The sequence below is a fragment of the Pagrus major genome, chromosome 2 (assembly GCF_040436345.1).
Source record: "Pagrus major chromosome 2, Pma_NU_1.0".
Taxonomy (NCBI): Eukaryota; Metazoa; Chordata; class Actinopteri; order Spariformes; family Sparidae; genus Pagrus; species Pagrus major.
The window spans coordinates 9,721,178-9,739,249 of NC_133216.1; the positions used below are offsets into that span (position 1 = coordinate 9,721,178).

The window sequence follows — 18,072 nt, forward strand, 5'->3', positions numbered from 1 at the left end:
GCCAATAACTGGATCTGATATTCAGGATTCTTCTGATTATTGGAATCAGTGTTTTGTTTTTTTAATGTATCTTTTTGGCCTTTTCATGGCTTTATTGATAGGACAGCTTAGAGAGATGACAGGAAAATGTGATGAGAGAGAGGGGGGATGACACGCAGCAAGAGGCCACAGGCCAGACTCGAACCCTGGGCCTCTGCAGCGAGGACGAAGCCTCTGTATATGGGACACACGCTCTGCCAACCGAGCTACCAGGGCGCTCCTATTTTTTCTTTTAATCAAATTGCAGATAGAATATATTAATTTAAAAGGTAGCTACTTTGGCTCTGATGCAGCTTGTAAGAAGCTATTTTACAAGACTATTAAAGTGAACCATGTTTGAACAGTTGTAATCTTGGAAAGCAGCTGGAAACACACACACACCACAAAAAGCTATCATTCCTGTTTTAACTCACAGCTTGTATGAGTGTTTACAGATAATGCACATTTACATGAACATTGAAGTATATGCACACAGATTCCTGCATTTCTATTCTACTTTATCCATTTAAGTATATTTTGCTTAGCCTCCGACCTCGTGCTGCTACTTTGTGTTATTGTTACACTCTTTGTTTCTTACGAGGGATCAATAAAGGCACATCTTATCTTGTCTTAACTTGACATGACATCATGGCTGTGGGTTTGTTAGCAAGTCACCAAATGAGAGATGAAACTTCAGCTGGACTCAATACTCAATAAAAATAGTTTTGTGATAGACTGAGTGCACAGCGTGCAGCTGCAACCCAGAGCTGATGCAAGCAGAATCCAGACGTCAGACTTGTTCGGTGCTGCCACTTAGTGGATGAGAGTGGAGGTGACACTTTGTAGATATGATGCCATATTAAAGAAGAAAATTCTTTATCCTTTATTTAGCTTTCAAAAGTAGTCATTGGTTCAGTATGCATGTAAGTACATACATTCAATAAATGTGACAATGTTTCCAAATTAGAAAGAGGATGTGTCTGAATGCTCAGTGTAATACAATGTAGATGAGAATTATGTGCACTTGGAAAATGGGAAGAAGATTAATCTAAACATCAGAGGCATCCAGGCGCTCTAAATAAACGGCCAGTCATTAAAAAAGGGAACATGTTTCGAGGCCCCGCCTATAAAGTAGCAACAGCCAATGGGAGGCTTCCACCTGACCCAGATCATGACATACCAGGTGAAACAAGGCAAGTCTGTTTGTGCAGCACAATTCAGACACGAGGCAACTCAAAGTGCTTTACCGGGGCGTTAAAAGACATTAAAGAAAGAGGAAACAAAACATTAAAACAAGTTAAAAAAAAGAAAAATAAGCTAAAATAGAATAGGTTTAAAAGAGACGACACAATATAGGGTACAGTTCAGTTTATCAATGGTCAATAAAAGGCAGCAAACAAAAAGGTCTTCAGTCTTGATTTAAAAGAGGTGAGAGTTGGAGCAGACCTGCAGTTTTCTGGGAGTTTGTTCCAGATATGTGGCACAAAATAACTGAACGCTGCTTCTCCATGTTTAGTTTTGACTCTAGGGACTGAAAGCAGACCTGTACCTGACGACCTCGGAGGTCTGGATGGTTCAAAACGTAGCAGCAGATCAGAAATGTATTTTGGCCCTAAACCATTCAGTGCTTTATAAACTTTTTTATGATTCAGCCACTATTAGAAACACTTTTTAATATTTCCTTCCTTGTTTTTAATATGTTTTTCTTATTCGGAGTGCTTGGATTACCTCTGGCTTTTGAATGCTTCAAAATAGCTTAATCTGACAAAGTTATCAGTACTCACTTTGGTTAAAATAAGGAACTAGCTTGATTTGATGGCACGATTTGAATTTAATTTAGGTTTGATTTAGGTTTCTATGGTCTAACAACATGTAATTGTTATTTATGCCGAAGAATATAAGTTTATGGAGTAATGGAGTAATGGAGTAAGTTCATTACGAGTTAAGTACTGTTGTCCAGGCAGTAATAAAGTTGGTATAAATTTAAGTAATAAAATAAATGTTGGCAAAGTACATTTCTGCAAAACCACAAACAGGTAAAATCTTCTTTATGTTGCAACTTTGTATTTCTTTCAGTTTAATTTTAATTTTTTCTCTTGTCACAATGCTGGGCCAACCAACATAGAAGGTCTGCCCAGTAAAGTACTTTGTTATTGTCGGGTTTCTAATAGCAGAATTCCTAAAATAACAGGAAGATAAGACGATCTGATAAGGAATAAAAGGTTGTAATGTAAATGTAATGACAACTGTCTGGTCGATGAATATCATGTTTTATTTTGATGTAAAAACACAAGAATTAGTGAGAAGAAATTAAAAAGTAGATCATCATCGTATACATTTATGCCCCTTTGCATCATTTTTTGGTTTTTACAAACAGTTGAGAGGATCGTGTACCAAAATCTGAGTCACTGAAACACCCAAAAGTGTGAACGTGTCATCATTTAGATGATTTACTGGCGAGAGGCTGAACTCCAAGAGCGAAGAACAGCTCAGAGTTCAAATGTCTGCAGGTCAGGAGGGAAACACTTCAGTAAGCATAAGCGTCGTGATAACATATCACAAGAGATAATATAACAATATCAAATAATAGATAAATGCAGTCATCCTTCATGGTAACTTTCCAATCAAAAGTAAAAACGATTGTTAGATCAGTGAACTTCAGTGCAGTCTGTTGTATCAAAAAAGACATAAATTATGAGGTAAGATGATAAATCTACAACTTAAATATAAAACTTATATTTGAGAAAACAGCACAGAACAAAGAGTGGAAGTGGAAACAGTAGATTAAGACATACATAATTTACTTTTAAATATACAATATACATAATATTTCATGTATCTGACAATCATCAGTGAACACAGACAGCAGTATTCATTCATAAAAATAACATTTAAGAATAGCTTTCATCCTGTAGTGTGCAGGCAGAGTGCAATGGACACCAGCATTGACATGATGAGTAACACAGTGCTGACCAGAGCAACATGGCCACCGGAGTAATACACCTGCCGTCCGTTCATGGGCTGAAGTGGTCTGTAGGTTTTGACCATCGGCTTTCCATCAGGAAACCGAAGCTGGGAGAATGCAGTGAGCTGTAACATCAACAAAATCACAACAGACGGGTGAAAATGTACTCTGCACTGTGATGAAATGGTAAATTCTATATAAATATACAATGTAATGTGATATGATACGATGTGATATGATACGATGCGATACGTTGCGATACGATACGTTGCGATACGATACGTTGTGATACGATGCGATAGGATGCGATACAATAGGATGCGATACAGGGCGGTACAATTCCAAACCATACCATAGCATATGATATCATACCAAATGATATCATACCCTACCATTTGATGCGATATGATGCGGTACAATACATTACGGTAGGATTTGATGCAATGTGATACGATATGATGTCATATGATACGATTACGATACAATACCGTACGTAATCACAGGGTACAGTACAGTATCATACCATACCAAACTATACCAAACGTGTGGTATAATACATAACGTTACGGTAGGATATGATGCGATGCGATATCATACAGTACAATAGGATACAGTACAGTATGATACGGTAGTTGAGATAATAGCAAAACAACATATAAGCAAAGCAGCACATACCACCACAAAATACATATATTGCACATACTACACTTTCTGCAAATATTACACATGAAGAGATAAAAACACCATACGATACGATACGATACAATGCGATACGATACGATACGATACCATGCGATGCGATACGATACAATTTACTTCATTGTCCCCAAAGAGAAATCTGTAAGTAAGTGTATCTCGTGTTCATTGTAAATACATTAAGTTACTTTCCTCCTCTGGGTAGATGTCACAATATTGTGACAATAATTACCTGTTTCCTGCTGAGAGGAATGGTGTTTTCGAACAGGCTCCAGACGACAGCCTCAGCACAGTTCGGTGTAGTGAGGGAGCCACTGTAGCGAAAGTACTTGGTCATGTTCTCCTGATGTGGCATGAGCATTTCCAGGGACACACCCCTCAGTGTCGTGCTGTTGTCTGGTTTGACATTAACGAGACAATGATGTTAGCAAGAAATCTATTATTAAACGATAATAAGGTTCAAGGTGACAACTGCATTGTTCTAATCGCTTTATTATTGATTGTCAGCAAAGGGGTTTTATGACATTGTTTTATCAAATAACAATTGCACTTTAGCCTAACGCTGGAACAATCAGCAGCACATTCAATAGACAAAGTGGCAGAAAGATAATGAATCACAATTTTCCATGTTACATGTTATGTAAGATTTGACTTACTTGGTTGTGTGATATATTTCAAAGCATTTATAAGGGGATTAAATTTCTTGTTTGCAGACTTGGACTCCTGAAATGAAAGAATAAAATCAAATAGATGCCAGAGCTTAAATAACACACTTTCAGAGATAACACATACTTTCAGAGAGCTCTAGATGGCAAAATGATGCTTTGTGTGTTGTTTTTATTTTTAACATTTTACGTGTTACAAATTTACGACTTCGTGGTACTTTTTAATACAAAGCTTTGAGAATGTCTTGCATTCAGCTCTTCTCCATTGCCACAATATTAAAATGGCCCTTTGTAATGTAATTTATTTCCTGATAACGTCAAATTGCTGTAAATGCTGATGTTTTACAATGTTTCTTCTGTTTTTTTTGGGTGTACCTCAAGGCTCGATTCATGGACCATTCATATCTTTGTTTTGTTGAATTTTGACAAAAACTGTGGTCATTGTTGATGGCATCTTTAGACAAATTCAGTTTTAAGTCCATCACCTTTACCCATCAAATGTCTTAGAAGTTGGGAGTATTTAATCTTCTGTCCCAGCTATGTTACAGCTTTAAAATGTCTGCTGTCAGTATTCAAATAGTCATGTCCATACCTTTAATCTCCTCATAATGGATTATTAAGCTGCTCACTTTTACCACAAAATAACAAAATAAACTCACCTGAAAGAAAAATCCAAGAACAGCCACGCCTGTGCGGTCTCTTGCAGCCTCGGATAAAGAGTTGTATTCTTCCTTTATGTGGACAATGTGCATCTGTAGAGTGCAAACAATAATTCAATACTGAACACAACATTTTACTTTATCACACGTAGTGTTGACTCTATTGTTCATACCTCCATTGGAAATCGCTCTCCATCAATCGTGTGTTCAGACCCCGGTTCTCCATCTTTGCCCCAGTGCAGGTGTAGTTGGAGTGTCTTGTATTGTGCAGACAGACTTCCTTCTTCGATCCTCATACTGGAGGGCAAATCCAGTTGAACTAGAAAAAAATGCAGGAAAAAATAGTCCATTAAAACCTGTTTGTTGATGATTGATGATAAAAAATTAATTTCTCCAGTCGACTTGTTGCTTTTGCTATTCTTATCTAACTCTTGCCACCTCTTGTACCATAAAATATGATTACCTCAGTAGTTTACAACTGAGGTAATAGCTTTATGACTATTTTACAACCTGTTCACCTTAGTCGAGCCGACTCAGAAGCACATTGACTTATTGTCATAAAATCTTCTTCATTAAATAAAACTGAAAATATCAAAGAGACTCACCACTGTGACCGTTGTTTAAGAGGCGACCGTGAAAAGTGTCTTGATAGCCAAAGAAGTGGAAAGAAGTGAGACGTTCATCTAGTTGGTTTTTCTTGGTAACGATGTTAACTGGAGACTGAAATCTGCCACCGCAGTGCTGTGAAACATGTTCCCATACTTCTGGACCTGCAAAGGCAAAATGTAAAAAATGATCTCCATGCTACGTTTTTGTTTCTTTTATTCAAAGTGTTGATGTCAGTGCCTTGTCTTGAGGCTTACCTGTGCAGGCGTGACTGCATGTAAATTCAGACTGGTAGCACCAATCTACAAGAACAGGTTTGAAAAACAATAAATAACAAATAAAGTTAAAAGATGCATGCCTGCAGCTGAGGAATAATTCCTCTGTCAAGCAAATTCATGAGAAAGAAATATCTGACATTCCTTCTTTGTAATGAGCAAACACACACTTTTTGCTATTAGTCGAATAATCTTTGAAATCTACCCACTTATTCACAAACAAAGCACCACAAGTCCAATAAAATGCATTCGTACGCTGAATACATTCTCAAGTTTGTCTCATTTGAAAGAATTAACTTGTTTGTTTATTCCTTGGAGAACGTACCTGCCCCTGACACAATCTTCAAGGAAGATGCAATGAAAAATAAAACAGGTGCAAGCAGCATTGTTAATGTGCTCTATCTGTCCAAGTCTGCCTCGATTGAAGGTTTTTTGAAGGTGGTGCCAGAAACAGAGTTCAACCAGCATGATATAAGACAGGTCCACTTATCAATCCCGCCCACACTGCCCACTTTGGTTTTATGACTCCTGATCTCTGTGACCACTGATACACAGCACACGCTGATATCTGAAGACTGATAATCACTAGATACTGACCGGACCCTTTTTCACAGGGTTCAGCATGAAAACGCACAGCTTGAATTACACAATTTAGACTTGCTTCACAGAAGAATCCCCACCTGATCAGATATGGTAAACTCATTAAGATGCAGTTTTCTTCTCTAAATGACTTCTGAAAGGCAGCATTATCAGTAAATGACAATGTACTGTGAACTGCAACTGTTGTTATAAGCTACTGTTACTGCTTCTGTGTATGAGCTAGGCTATTTGTACTACAGAACTGTTTCTACTATTGCTATTTTTACTCTTCATATCATTTTTGATTTCGATCTTATCCTGTGTGATAAACACCAAAAACAACTAAATGTTTTTCCGAGATACAAGTGATTATGCTCAGCTGTTGTGTCAGGACCATGGACAGTGCTGTTTGTTGTGTGTTTTGGGGGGGAGTGTGCACAGCGGGCAACATTACGGGGGGGTGGACATTGTACTGTGAGCTCTGCTGAGCCTTCTTCCCTGCCGAGGTGTCTCTGGGCTAGAGAGAGCAGACAGGCTGGGTGTCTGAAGGGTGGGCTGCCCCTCCACGAGCAGCCCAATGGCAAAACCTGCCTTGCCGAAATCAGGTAACGCTTCCTGCATCCAAGCTCAGTGTGTGTGGAGGAACAGTCCGTCAGTCCGTCATGTGTGCACCCAGCCTGTCCGCTCTGCCTAGCCCAGAGACACAGCTGCTCGCCCAGCCAAAGAGGACAGTGTGTTTTCTGGGGAATGTAGAGTTCATTCCACTCGAAGCTGCTTCATCGTCGGCTTTCTGCAATGACAATCACAATGGAGGTTTACTGTACCGAACAAAACATTACCTTAATCGGATTTTATTTCGATGTAGTTAGAGGATTATGTAAATACATTTTAAATAGTTTTCAAGCCAAATTTACCGAAACCAGAGACTTGTTTTTGAATAGTGTCCCAAATTGACTTTACTGTAGTATTATTCCTGTAATAAACACAGCAGAGAAAAAAACGTCTAAATCACAATGGGGATTTGGTGTAATGAACAAACCATAACGTTCATCATGGATTTATTTCAATGTAATTAGAGGATTATGTACAAGCTGAATTTACCTCAACACTAAACAGTTTAATGAGACGTCCCCAGCTTCATGCTCAGCATTATTTCAGAAACATTTGAGGCAGAAACAAAACTCATGGTAGGAGAGGGAGGCTGGCTCTCAGGACGTTTTTAACCCGCAGATATAAAAAAACTTATTGGGTTTAGCCGACGTATGAAGGCGATGATCAGCTCAAGCTCACTGATATAAGAAGGTAACATGAGAGTTATATTCACCTGTAGGTATTACCTAAAGGAGTATATAAAAGAAAAAAGAAAAAAAAAGGTCTATACACTCCTGAGTCTCACACAGGTACAAGTAACTTGACTAATAAAGCATATTTATATAGAATAGTTTACTCACCTTGTTCGTGTCCTCAGAGAAGAGCTGCTCCAATCAGAGTAAAGATCTGTCATCTCCATTTAAGAGGCATTTAAAAGTTTTGGCGCGAACCGCCCTCCCTGAGTAGTGGGCGTGTCTTATTTTGCGCGCGAACTGCAATCTAGTTGTCTCTGTGCAATTGTATTTAAGTTTTTGGGTTTGTTTGGTTTTTTTTGCACTTTCTTCATTTGTTATTAGACACGATGTGTATATCACAGTTATGGGTGCAATTGTCATTGATCAATATCTGTAAATGAAAGCTGAATGGAGTGAATATGGTCTAATTCTTAGTACTTTATTTTATATTATTCTTTTTTTGTCTTTTGACTCAATCATAGATAAATATTTAGATTTCACTTTGCTTATGACTCTTGAGCGGCTGTGACAAGTGAATTTACCCGGGAATAAAGACAATAAAGTGTTTTTTTTTATAATTATCTTATCTCAAAATGTTTTGTGTTTGTATCTTTGTCTTATTACTGATAAAAAAAGAGGGTCACGTGTGCAATTTTAGGCAATGTAATAAGAGATAATGCATGAGGTCAGAGTAGATTATTACTGCAGGCTGCTATAAATTAATTAAATCACACTTCTTAGTTACCATTTTACGAAGTTTACTCGTTTTGCTTTTATATGACTTGAGATTGAGTAGATGGGGAGAAATACACACCGCGTTGAACGCACCACAGTGACGTAACTGACGTAGGCGGAACTGAATGACATCCGCCGTGCTGCGTTCAGGTGCAGCTGACAGTTGGACGGGTTTGTCAGCTCTGCAGCCAGATCCGTTGTGTCTCTCCTCGGTACCGTGAGGGTCTCGTACTTGTGGCAGGTTAGCGGTGTTGTGATGGACCGCTGGAGGGGCAGAGTGGCTCTGGTGACCGGAGCCTCGGTCGGGATCGGGGCGGCCATAGCGACGGAGCTGGTCCGGTACGGCATGAAGGTGGTGGGCTGCGCCAGGGACGTGGGGAAAATACAGGTGGGACTTCTGCAGTTTTGTGTGGATTCAATAAGTCAGGCTGTAATTACAAACTATTATGACTTTACCAGAGAAGTGCTCAATAAGTTGAGATACAAGTGAAAGTAACTGATAAATAGTTAAAGTGTTTTTAGTGAATAATCGAGCGACAGAAAGTTTATTGTAGTTTGCGACACAAAGAAACAGCTGAGTCACAACAAGCCTTCCTGTTTATCGATGTCTAAAGTTACATCACACAGAGGTTCAGCTGTGTCAGTGTAAATTTGCCTGGAGAAGACACAATTGATCTCTTTGTAAGTGAACCCAAACACGAGGAACTGTCCTCTTTCCTTTTTTATTAATTTACATAAACACATAAACTTCTCTTATGTCTCAAACTTTGCTGATAAGTTTGACTGACTGACTCAGACAGTTTTTCCAGTTAATACATAATCCATCAGTCGGTGTAGGGAAAAGGTTTCTGCAGTGTTTTATAGGACTTTAGACTTTGCATCATAGAAGTTGAATCATTTATATAAAATTAAAACACCTGCCTTTACAAGAAAACATGCAGCAGAGGTGTGATTCTGTCTAAATCTGTGAAGAAGTGAGATGCGTCCATCGACAGCCGCCTCACAAAGTCGACCCTAAAGCTGTTGTGTCTGATGTTGTTTTTGTTTTGATGTCAGAAACTGTCAGCTGAGTGTCAGAGTGCCGGCCACAGCGGTGTGTTGGTGCCCTACAAGTGTGACCTGACCAACGAGGAGGAGATCCTGTCCATGTTCGCTGCCATCAAAGAGCAGCACAAAGGCGTGGACGTGTGCATCAACAACGCCGGCCTGGCTCATCCAGAGTCTCTGCTAAATGGCAAAACCAGTGGCTGGAAGAACATGCTGGATGTAAGAGCTCAGTGTCTGTGAAATATAATCAGATGTGTGTTTAAGATCAAATATTTAGGCCTCTAGTTTGACATCAGTGTTCTGGTATTGTGCATGCTGTGTATCGCTTACAGCATGGGACACTTGAATATAAGGGAGCCATCGTCAATGTTATTAATAACGCCTGTGACCAGTGATCAGTAAAGTTCAGTTCATCAGATACATCAAAACAATTCACACACAACAGAGGCTGACTTATTTATAGTTTGACTAAAAAGCACAAGAAATAATGATCAAGTTTGTGACAGATTGTTGTATTTCTGTGTCACTAAATATAAATATCTGGAAAAAAAACAAATAGTAAAAGATCCAAAAGATATTAGGAAAATACCAGGAAGATATTAATATATTAAATGCTGTAATTTGTCTTTTCGGCAGGTGAACGTTCTTGCATTGTGTATATGCACACGTGAGGCGTATCAGTCAATGAAAGAAAGAAACGTTGACGATGGACACATCATAAACATCAACAGGTACAGTCATGGTCATGCACAGTCTTCAGATTGCCTGTTTTGGTCGTTCAGTGGTCCAAAAACTACAAAATATTCAGCTAGCTGACGGTTACAAGCATTAGGGACTGATATCATCATATACTGTACGTGGAGGTAAATGCCGGACCTGAGCTGGTTAACGTTTCCCATCACTCTTACATCATCTGTTGCAGCATGAGCGGACATCGCGTCGTTCCGAGTGCTGACGTACATTTCTACAGCTCCACCAAGTACGCAGTGACGGCCTTGACGGAGGGCCTGAGGCAGGAGCTGCGTGAGGCCAACACCCACATCAGAGCCACAGTAAGACTTCATCACTGTCCGACTGCATTTACAAATAAACTGTTTACCTGAGCATCATAAGACAAGTGCTGCACAGTGTTTCATGAAGTGTTCTTATATTTCATGATGCAGAGTATTTCTCCTGGAGTGGTGGAGACAGAATTTGCTCCGCGGCTTTACAAGGACAATGCTGATAAAGCTGCTGGTTCATACACCAAATTTAAGGTACAACTATTATTCCTACATCCCTGCAGTATTCCTGTTATGAAAAAAAAGTATCTGGACCATATAAGCAGCACATAACATCGCTTTTCACTTTTCTTACAGCCTTTGGATGCAATAGATGTTGCAAACTCTGTCACATACGTCCTGAGTGCCCCTCCACATGTGCAGGTGTGTGATTTCATTTGTTTTCAACCTGTGCTCCTTTTCTGTTGACATCAGTGGTCTGACCATAATGAAATGACCGTCACGTGTCTTTTCTTTCAGATTGGAGACGTTCTGATGCGAGCTGTGGAGCAGGTGTCGTAGTATCGGACCATTTGACAGATTATATATATCTGAATGATTCACTGCACATGTGAAATGAATTGCTTTATCAGATCATGGAATTACTTTTTTAAGCTTTGTGCTGTAATTTTGCACATACAGAATAAAATGTCTGGTTTGAAGATTCAATTTGTTGCACTTGAGTTTGTTTATTTAGTTTGTCGAGACATGAAAACCAGTAAGTGCGTATTTTTTTAATTCCACACATTCTTCTTCCTTTTTCAAAACCTGGCGCCTACATTACCCACAATGCAACTTTGCCACTGAGTGACAACACTTGAAGGTATTTATCAGATAACACACAGCTTCCACTAGTACTCCCCAAGACCTGTAAACGCACTTTCATGTGTAAAATTGGCGTAGTTACCCTTTTTAATATTTTAATCAAGGTGAAAGCATGTGAAACATTTTACTTCACTGACAGCTTTAGTCACTTTACAAATTCAGATCCTTGACAGAAGATCTTCTTCATCTTCTTCATCATCTTCCGCTTTGTCCGTGGGTAGGCCTCAGACTTAGAGGTGCTGACCCTCATCCAGACCGCTTCACACTTGGCTGCGAACCGCCCCAATGCCTGCTGGAGGTCACGGGCTGAGGAAGCCAACAGAACCACGTCATCCGCAAAAAGCAAAGACGCAATTCTGAGGTCCCCATACCGGACACTCTCCTCACCACGGCTGCGCCTTGAGATCCTGTCCATGAATATCACAAACAGGATCGGAGACAAGGGGCAGCCCTGGCAGAGTCCAACACCCACTGGAAACGTATTCAACTTTGTGCCGAGTATACAGACACAACTCTCACTTTGGTCGTACAAGGACCGGATAGCTCGTACCAACGGCCCCGGTACCCTATACTCCCTCAGTACCCCCCACAGTACTCCCCGGGGGAACCGGTCGTAGGCCTTCTCCAAGTCTACAATACACATGAAGACTGGATGGGCAAACTCCCATGACCCCCCCAGCAAGCCTGCAAGGGTAAAGAGCTGATCTACTGTTCCGCGGCCAGGGAGGAATCCTCATTGTTCCTCCTGAATCAGAGGTTCGACGATCGGATGGACCCTCCTTTCTAGCACCCTGGAATAAACTTTCCCAGCGAGGCTGAGAAGTGTGATACCCCGATAACTGGAACACACCCTCCGGTCCCCCTTTTTGAAAATGGGGACCACCACCTCGGTCTGCCACTCCAGAGGTACCATCCCTGACCTCCACGCGACACTGAAAAGACGTGTCAGCCATGACAGCCCAACAATGTCCAGAGCCTTCAGCATCTCGGTGGCGAATCTCATCTACCCCTGGCGCCTTGCCACTGGGGAGCTTCTTGACTACCTCAGTGACCTCTGCCAGGGATATGGACGAGTCTTCCCCCGAGTCTTCAGGCTTTGCCTCAGTTTCAGAGGACGTGTTAGCTAGGTTCACGAGGTCCTCAAAGTGTTCCTTCCACCACCCGACGATATCCCCAGTCCGGTTCAGCAGGTCCCCTCCCCGACTGAAAACAGCCTGGGCTGAGGCCCGCTTCCCTTTTCTGAGTCGCGGGATGGTTTGCCAGAACTTCCTTGAGGCCGACCTAAAGTTCTTCTCCATAGCCTCACCAAACTCCTCCCACACCCGGGTTTTTGCTTCGGTGACCGCCAAAGCTGCAGTCCTCCTGGCCTCCCGGTACCAGTCTGCTGTTTCAGGAGACCCCTGGGCCAGCCAAGCCCGAAGATTAATTTATTAATTTATTTTGATAATTGTAATTTTTCATCCATCTCATTGTTCCAAAACACCAAAATGTTTTTCCGAGATACAAGTGATTATGCTTAGCTGTTGTTTCAGGACCATGGACAGTGCTGTTTGTTGTGTGTTTTGAGGAGGGGGGGGGGGGGGGGGGGGCGTGCACAGCGGGCAACATTACGGGGGATGGACATTGTACTGTGAGGTCTGCTGAGCCCTCTTCCCTGCCGAGGTGTCTCTGGGCTAGAGAGAGCAGACAGGCTGGGTGTCTGAAGGGTGGGCTGCCCCTCCACAAGCAGCCCGATGGCAAAACCTGCCTTGCCAAAATCAGGTAACGCTTCCTGCAACTAAACTCGGTGCGTGTGGAGGGACAGTCCGTCATGTGTGCACCCAGCCTGTCCGCTCTGCCTAGCCCAGAGACACAGCTGCGAGCTTGCTCGCCCAGCCAAAGAGGACGGTGTGTTTTCTGGGGAATGTAGAGTTCATTCCACTTGAAGCTGCTTCATCGTCGGCTTTCTGCACAGATCTTAAGAATAAACTCTTCACCCCAGGGCTCACAGGAACACAGCAGACAATGACAATCACAATGGAGGTTCACTGTACCGAACAAAACATTACCAAGGTAATCAGATTTTATTTCGATGTAGTTAAAGGATTATGTAAATACATTTTAAAAACGTTTTCAAGCCGAATTTACCGAAACTACCGACTTGTCTTGGAATAGTGTCCCAAATTGACTTTACTGTAGTATTATTCCTGTAATAAACACGGCAGAGAAAAAACCTTCAAAATCACAATGGAGGTTTGGTGTAATGAACAAACCATCTGCGCTCATCGAGTCTGTGGGCGGGACTTATTTTGCTCGTGAAATGACAGTGCTTGAGTTAAAATGCATGAGATCAGAGTAGATAATTACTGCAGGCGGCTATTAATTAATTAAATCACATTTCTTAGTTACCATTTTACGAAGTTTACTCGTTTTGCTTTTATATAACATATACACGGTTGACTTGAGATTGAGTGGATGGGGAGAAATACACACTACAGTGAACGCACCACAGTGACGTAACTGAAGTAGGCGGTGTAGCTGCCGTGCTGCGTTCATGTGCAGCTGACAGTTGGACGGGTTTGTCAGCTCTGCAGCCAGATCCGTTGTTTCTCTCCTTGGTACTGTGATGAACCGCTGGAGGGGCAGAGTGGCTCTGGTGACCGGCGCCTCGGTCGGGATCGGGGCGGCCACAGCGATGGAGCTGGTCCGGTACGGCATGAAGGTGGTGGGCTGTGCCAGGGACGTGGGAAAAATACAGGTGGGACTTCTGCAGTTTTGTGTGGATTCAATAACTCAGGTTGTAATTACAAACTATTGTGACTTTACCAGAGAAGTGCTCAATAAGTTGAGATACAAGTGAAAGTAACTGATAAATAGTTAAAGTGTTTTTAGTGAATAATCGAGCAACAGAAAGTTTATTGTAGTTTGCGACACAAAGAAACAGCTGAGTCACATCAAGCCTTCCTGTTTATTGATGTCTAAAGTTACATCACACAGAGATTCAGCTGTGTCAGTGTAAGGTTGCCTGGAGAAGATACAATTGATCTCTTTGTAAGTGAACCAAAACACGAGGAACTGTCCTCTTTCCTTTTTTATTAACTTACATAAACACACAAACTTCTCTTATGTCTCAAACTTTGCTGATAAGTTTGACTGACTGACTCAGACAGTTTTTCCAGTTAATACATAATCCATCAGTCGGTGTAGGGAAAAGGTTTCTGCAGTGTTTTATAGGACTTTAGACTTTGCATCATAGAAGTTGAATCATTTATATAAAATTAAAACACCTGCCTTTACAAGAAAACAGGCAGCAGAGGTGTGATTCTGTCTAAATCTGTGAAGAAGTGAGATGCGTCCATCGACAGCCGCCTCACAAAGTCGACCCTAAAGCTGATGTGTCTGATGTTGTTTTTGTTTTGATGTCAGAAACTGTCAGCTGAGTGTCAGAGTGCCGGCCACAGCGGTGTGTTGGTGCCCTACAAGTGTGACCTGGCCAACAAGGAGGAGATCCTGTCCATGTTCGCCGCCATCAAAGAGCAGCACAAGGGCGTGGACGTGTGCATCAACAACGCCGGCCTGGCTCATCCAGAGTCTCTGTTAAATGGCAAAACCAATGGCTGGAAGAACATGCTGGATGTAAGAGCTCAGCGTCTGTGAAATATAATCAGATGTGTGTTTAAGATCAAATATTTAGGCCTCTAGTTTGACGTCAGTGTTCTGGTAATGTGCATGCTGTGTATATCGCTTACAGCATGGGACACTTGAATATAAGAGAGCCAACATCAGTGTTATTAATAACGCCTGTGACTGGTGATTCAGTTCATCAGATACATCAAAACAAATCACACACAACAGAGGCTGACTTATTTATAGTTTGACTAAAATGCACAAGAAATAAGGATCAAGTTTGTGACAGATTGTTGTATTTCTGTGTTGCTAAATATAAATATGTGGAAAAAAACAAATATTAAAAGATCCAAAAGATATTAGTAAAATACCAGGAAGATATTCATATATTAAAGTATAATTATTGCTGTAATTATTGGTATAAATGGTAAAATATTAGGAAAAAAATCATTTAAATATCAAACAATAGTAAAATATCCTAAATATATCAATAAAATACCAGAAAATTAGTATTTAAATATCAGAAATAATATATGAAATGAGATATCCTCAAATTATGATAAAATATCTATAAAAAAAAGTAAAATATCCTCAAAAAAATAATAAAATATCAGAAAAATAATAGTTAAAAATCTGAAAAATAATTTTAACATATCCCAAAAAATATTAATAAAATACCAGAAAAATAAAAGCAAAATATCTGAATAATAATAATAAAATAACTGAAAATTAACAGTGAAAATATAGAAAAAAATAACAGTAAAATATCAGAAAATAATAACAAAATAACAGGAAGATATTCAGAAAAATATCAATAAAGTATTGGGGAGATTGTGTTGCTTCTGTTGCCAGTTGTCGTCATGTTTCGGGGTCAGACTGCAGCTCATTATCTCAGTTATCAGGAATTAATGCTGTAATTTGTCTTTTCGGCAGGTGAACGTTCTTGCATTGTGTATATGCACACGTGAGGCGTATCAGTCGATGAGAGAAAGAAATGTTGATGATGGACACATCATAAACATCAACAGGTACAGTCATGGTCATGTACAGTCTTCAGATTGCCTGTTTTGGTCGTTCAGTGGTCCAAAAACTACAAAATATTCAGCTAGCTGAACTGATGGTTACAAGCATTAGGGACTGATATCATCATATACTGTACATGGAGGTAAATGCCGGACCTGAGCTGGTTAACGTTTCCCATCACTCTTACATCATCTGTTGCAGCATGAGCGGACATCGCATCGTTCCAAGCGCTGACATACATTTCTACGGCTCCACCAAGTTCACAGTGACGGCCCTGACGGAGGGCCTGAGGCAGGAGCTGCGTGAGGCCAACACCCACATCAGAGCCACAGTAAGACTTCATCACTGTCTCACTGCATTTACAAATACAATGTTTACCTGAGCATCATAAGACAAGTGCTGCACAGTGTTTCATGAAGTGTTCTTATATTTCATGATGCAGAGTATTTCTCCTGGAGTGGTGGAGACAGAATTTTTTCCACGGCTTTACAAGGACAATGCTGATAAAGCTGCTGGTTCATACACCAAGTTTAAGGTACAAATATTATTCCTACATCCCTGCAGTATTCCTGTTATGATTACTAAAAAAAAGAGTATCTGGACCATATAAGCAGCACATGACATCACTTTTCACTTTTCTTACAGCCTTTGGATGCAATAGATGTTGCAAACTCTGTGACACACGTCCTGAGTGCCCCTCCACATGTGCAGGTGTGTGATTTCAATTGTTTTCAACCTGTGCTCCTTTTCTGTTGACATCAGTGGTCTGACCATAATGAAATGACCGTCACGTGTCTTTTCTTTCAGATTGGAGACATTCTGATGCGACCTGTGGAGCAGGTGTCGTAGTATCGGAACATTTGACAGATTATATATATCTGAATGATTCACTACACATGTGAAATTAATTGCTTCATCAGATCATGGAATTACTTTTTTAAGCTTTGTGCTGTAATCCTTTTTAACCAGACATTTTATTCTGTATGTGCTGTTTGCACATACAGAATAAAATGTCTGGTTTGAAGATTCAATTTGTTGCACTTGAGTTTGTTCATTTAGTTTGTCGAGGCATGAAAACCAGTAAGTGACAATTTTTCTCTTCCTTAAAACTACGTAGTGCACCTTTTAATGTCATGAACATAATACAACTGGAGCGGGAGAAACAAACCATCAAGATAAATAAGTGAACATTTTTTTTAATTCCACACATTCTTCTTCCTTTTCAAACCCTGGCGCCTACATTACCCACAATGCAACTTTGCCACTGAGTGACAACACTTGAGGGCATTTATTTTGATACCATCTCATGGTTTCAGCTTTAGAAATGTGAGGGTTTTCTGCTTCTTCTTTTCAATAAGTTCATTTCATTTTTAATAGGATTAGGATAGGATTTGACTGTTGCTTGGACGAAACAAGCATTGTGACGGAGCACTTGTAGGAACATTTGCATGCAGGAATATGACTTGTAATGGTGTATTCTTACTAAATTAAAAGATTTGACGACTTACTCCACTGCTGTGAGGTGTAAAAAGTGGAATTTGAGCCAAAACTTGCAGAAACTTTCCTTCCTTGAGTGTATAAATATAGGATGTATCAGATTCCTGATCTCGTTTAGTAAAACAAAACACACATTAAACTGGTGCTGCTCGTCAGCCACACAGTTGGATCGAACAGAATCAAATGCATTCACACCACAGGCCTGGGAGTGGGTGCACGAGGTGGTTGGAACTAGATCCCTTTGCTGATGTGCCAGAAGGGAAGCGAGCCGATGATAAAGTTAGACTGGATTTCCACAACATGACCAAAACCCCTTCACGCTTTGCCCACTAGAGGTCAGAAGCACAACGTTACAAGCCTCCAGAATATTATTGATCTAATGTTGGGCCATTAATGAGTTACATTTATTTATATTTTGTGTTATATATTTGCAGCAGCGTGAAATCAATATTTTTCTAGAGGTTGAGGAGGTCATATGTTCACACTGTTCCCTTAAACTCACCAGCTGCTG

At 40.5% G+C, this 18,072-nt stretch overlaps 3 protein-coding genes across 3 annotated transcripts; 2 read left to right on the forward strand and 1 right to left on the reverse strand.

The window, feature by feature from the left end:
• Positions 1-2,922: 2,922 nt before the first annotated feature.
• ca4b (carbonic anhydrase IV b) lies at positions 2,923-6,270 on the reverse strand. Its single transcript, XM_073493061.1, has 8 exons — positions 6,210-6,270; positions 5,867-5,911; positions 5,609-5,773; positions 5,177-5,322; positions 5,004-5,096; positions 4,336-4,402; positions 3,912-4,075; positions 2,923-3,108 (listed from the first exon to the last, which is right to left on the reverse strand). Exons 1-8 carry the CDS (start codon positions 6,268-6,270, stop codon positions 2,923-2,925), a joined length of 927 nt encoding a protein of 308 aa, XP_073349162.1.
• Positions 6,271-8,665: 2,395 nt separating this feature from the next.
• On the forward strand, positions 8,666-11,279 carry LOC141010763 (dehydrogenase/reductase SDR family member 11-like). Its single transcript, XM_073483855.1, has 7 exons — positions 8,666-8,911; positions 9,580-9,789; positions 10,207-10,301; positions 10,493-10,622; positions 10,734-10,826; positions 10,929-10,994; positions 11,091-11,279. The coding sequence occupies exons 1-7, from the start codon at positions 8,780-8,782 to the stop codon at positions 11,130-11,132; spliced, it is 768 nt and encodes a 255-aa protein (XP_073339956.1). The 5' UTR covers positions 8,666-8,779; the 3' UTR covers positions 11,133-11,279.
• A 2,734-nt stretch (positions 11,280-14,013) lies between these two features.
• LOC141013202 (dehydrogenase/reductase SDR family member 11-like) lies at positions 14,014-17,571 on the forward strand. The gene is made up of 7 exons (XM_073486823.1): positions 14,014-14,172; positions 14,841-15,050; positions 15,975-16,069; positions 16,266-16,395; positions 16,507-16,599; positions 16,710-16,775; positions 16,872-17,571. Exons 1-7 carry the CDS (start codon positions 14,041-14,043, stop codon positions 16,911-16,913), a joined length of 768 nt encoding a protein of 255 aa, XP_073342924.1. The 5' UTR covers positions 14,014-14,040; the 3' UTR covers positions 16,914-17,571.
• The last annotated feature ends 501 nt before the right edge of the window (positions 17,572-18,072 follow it).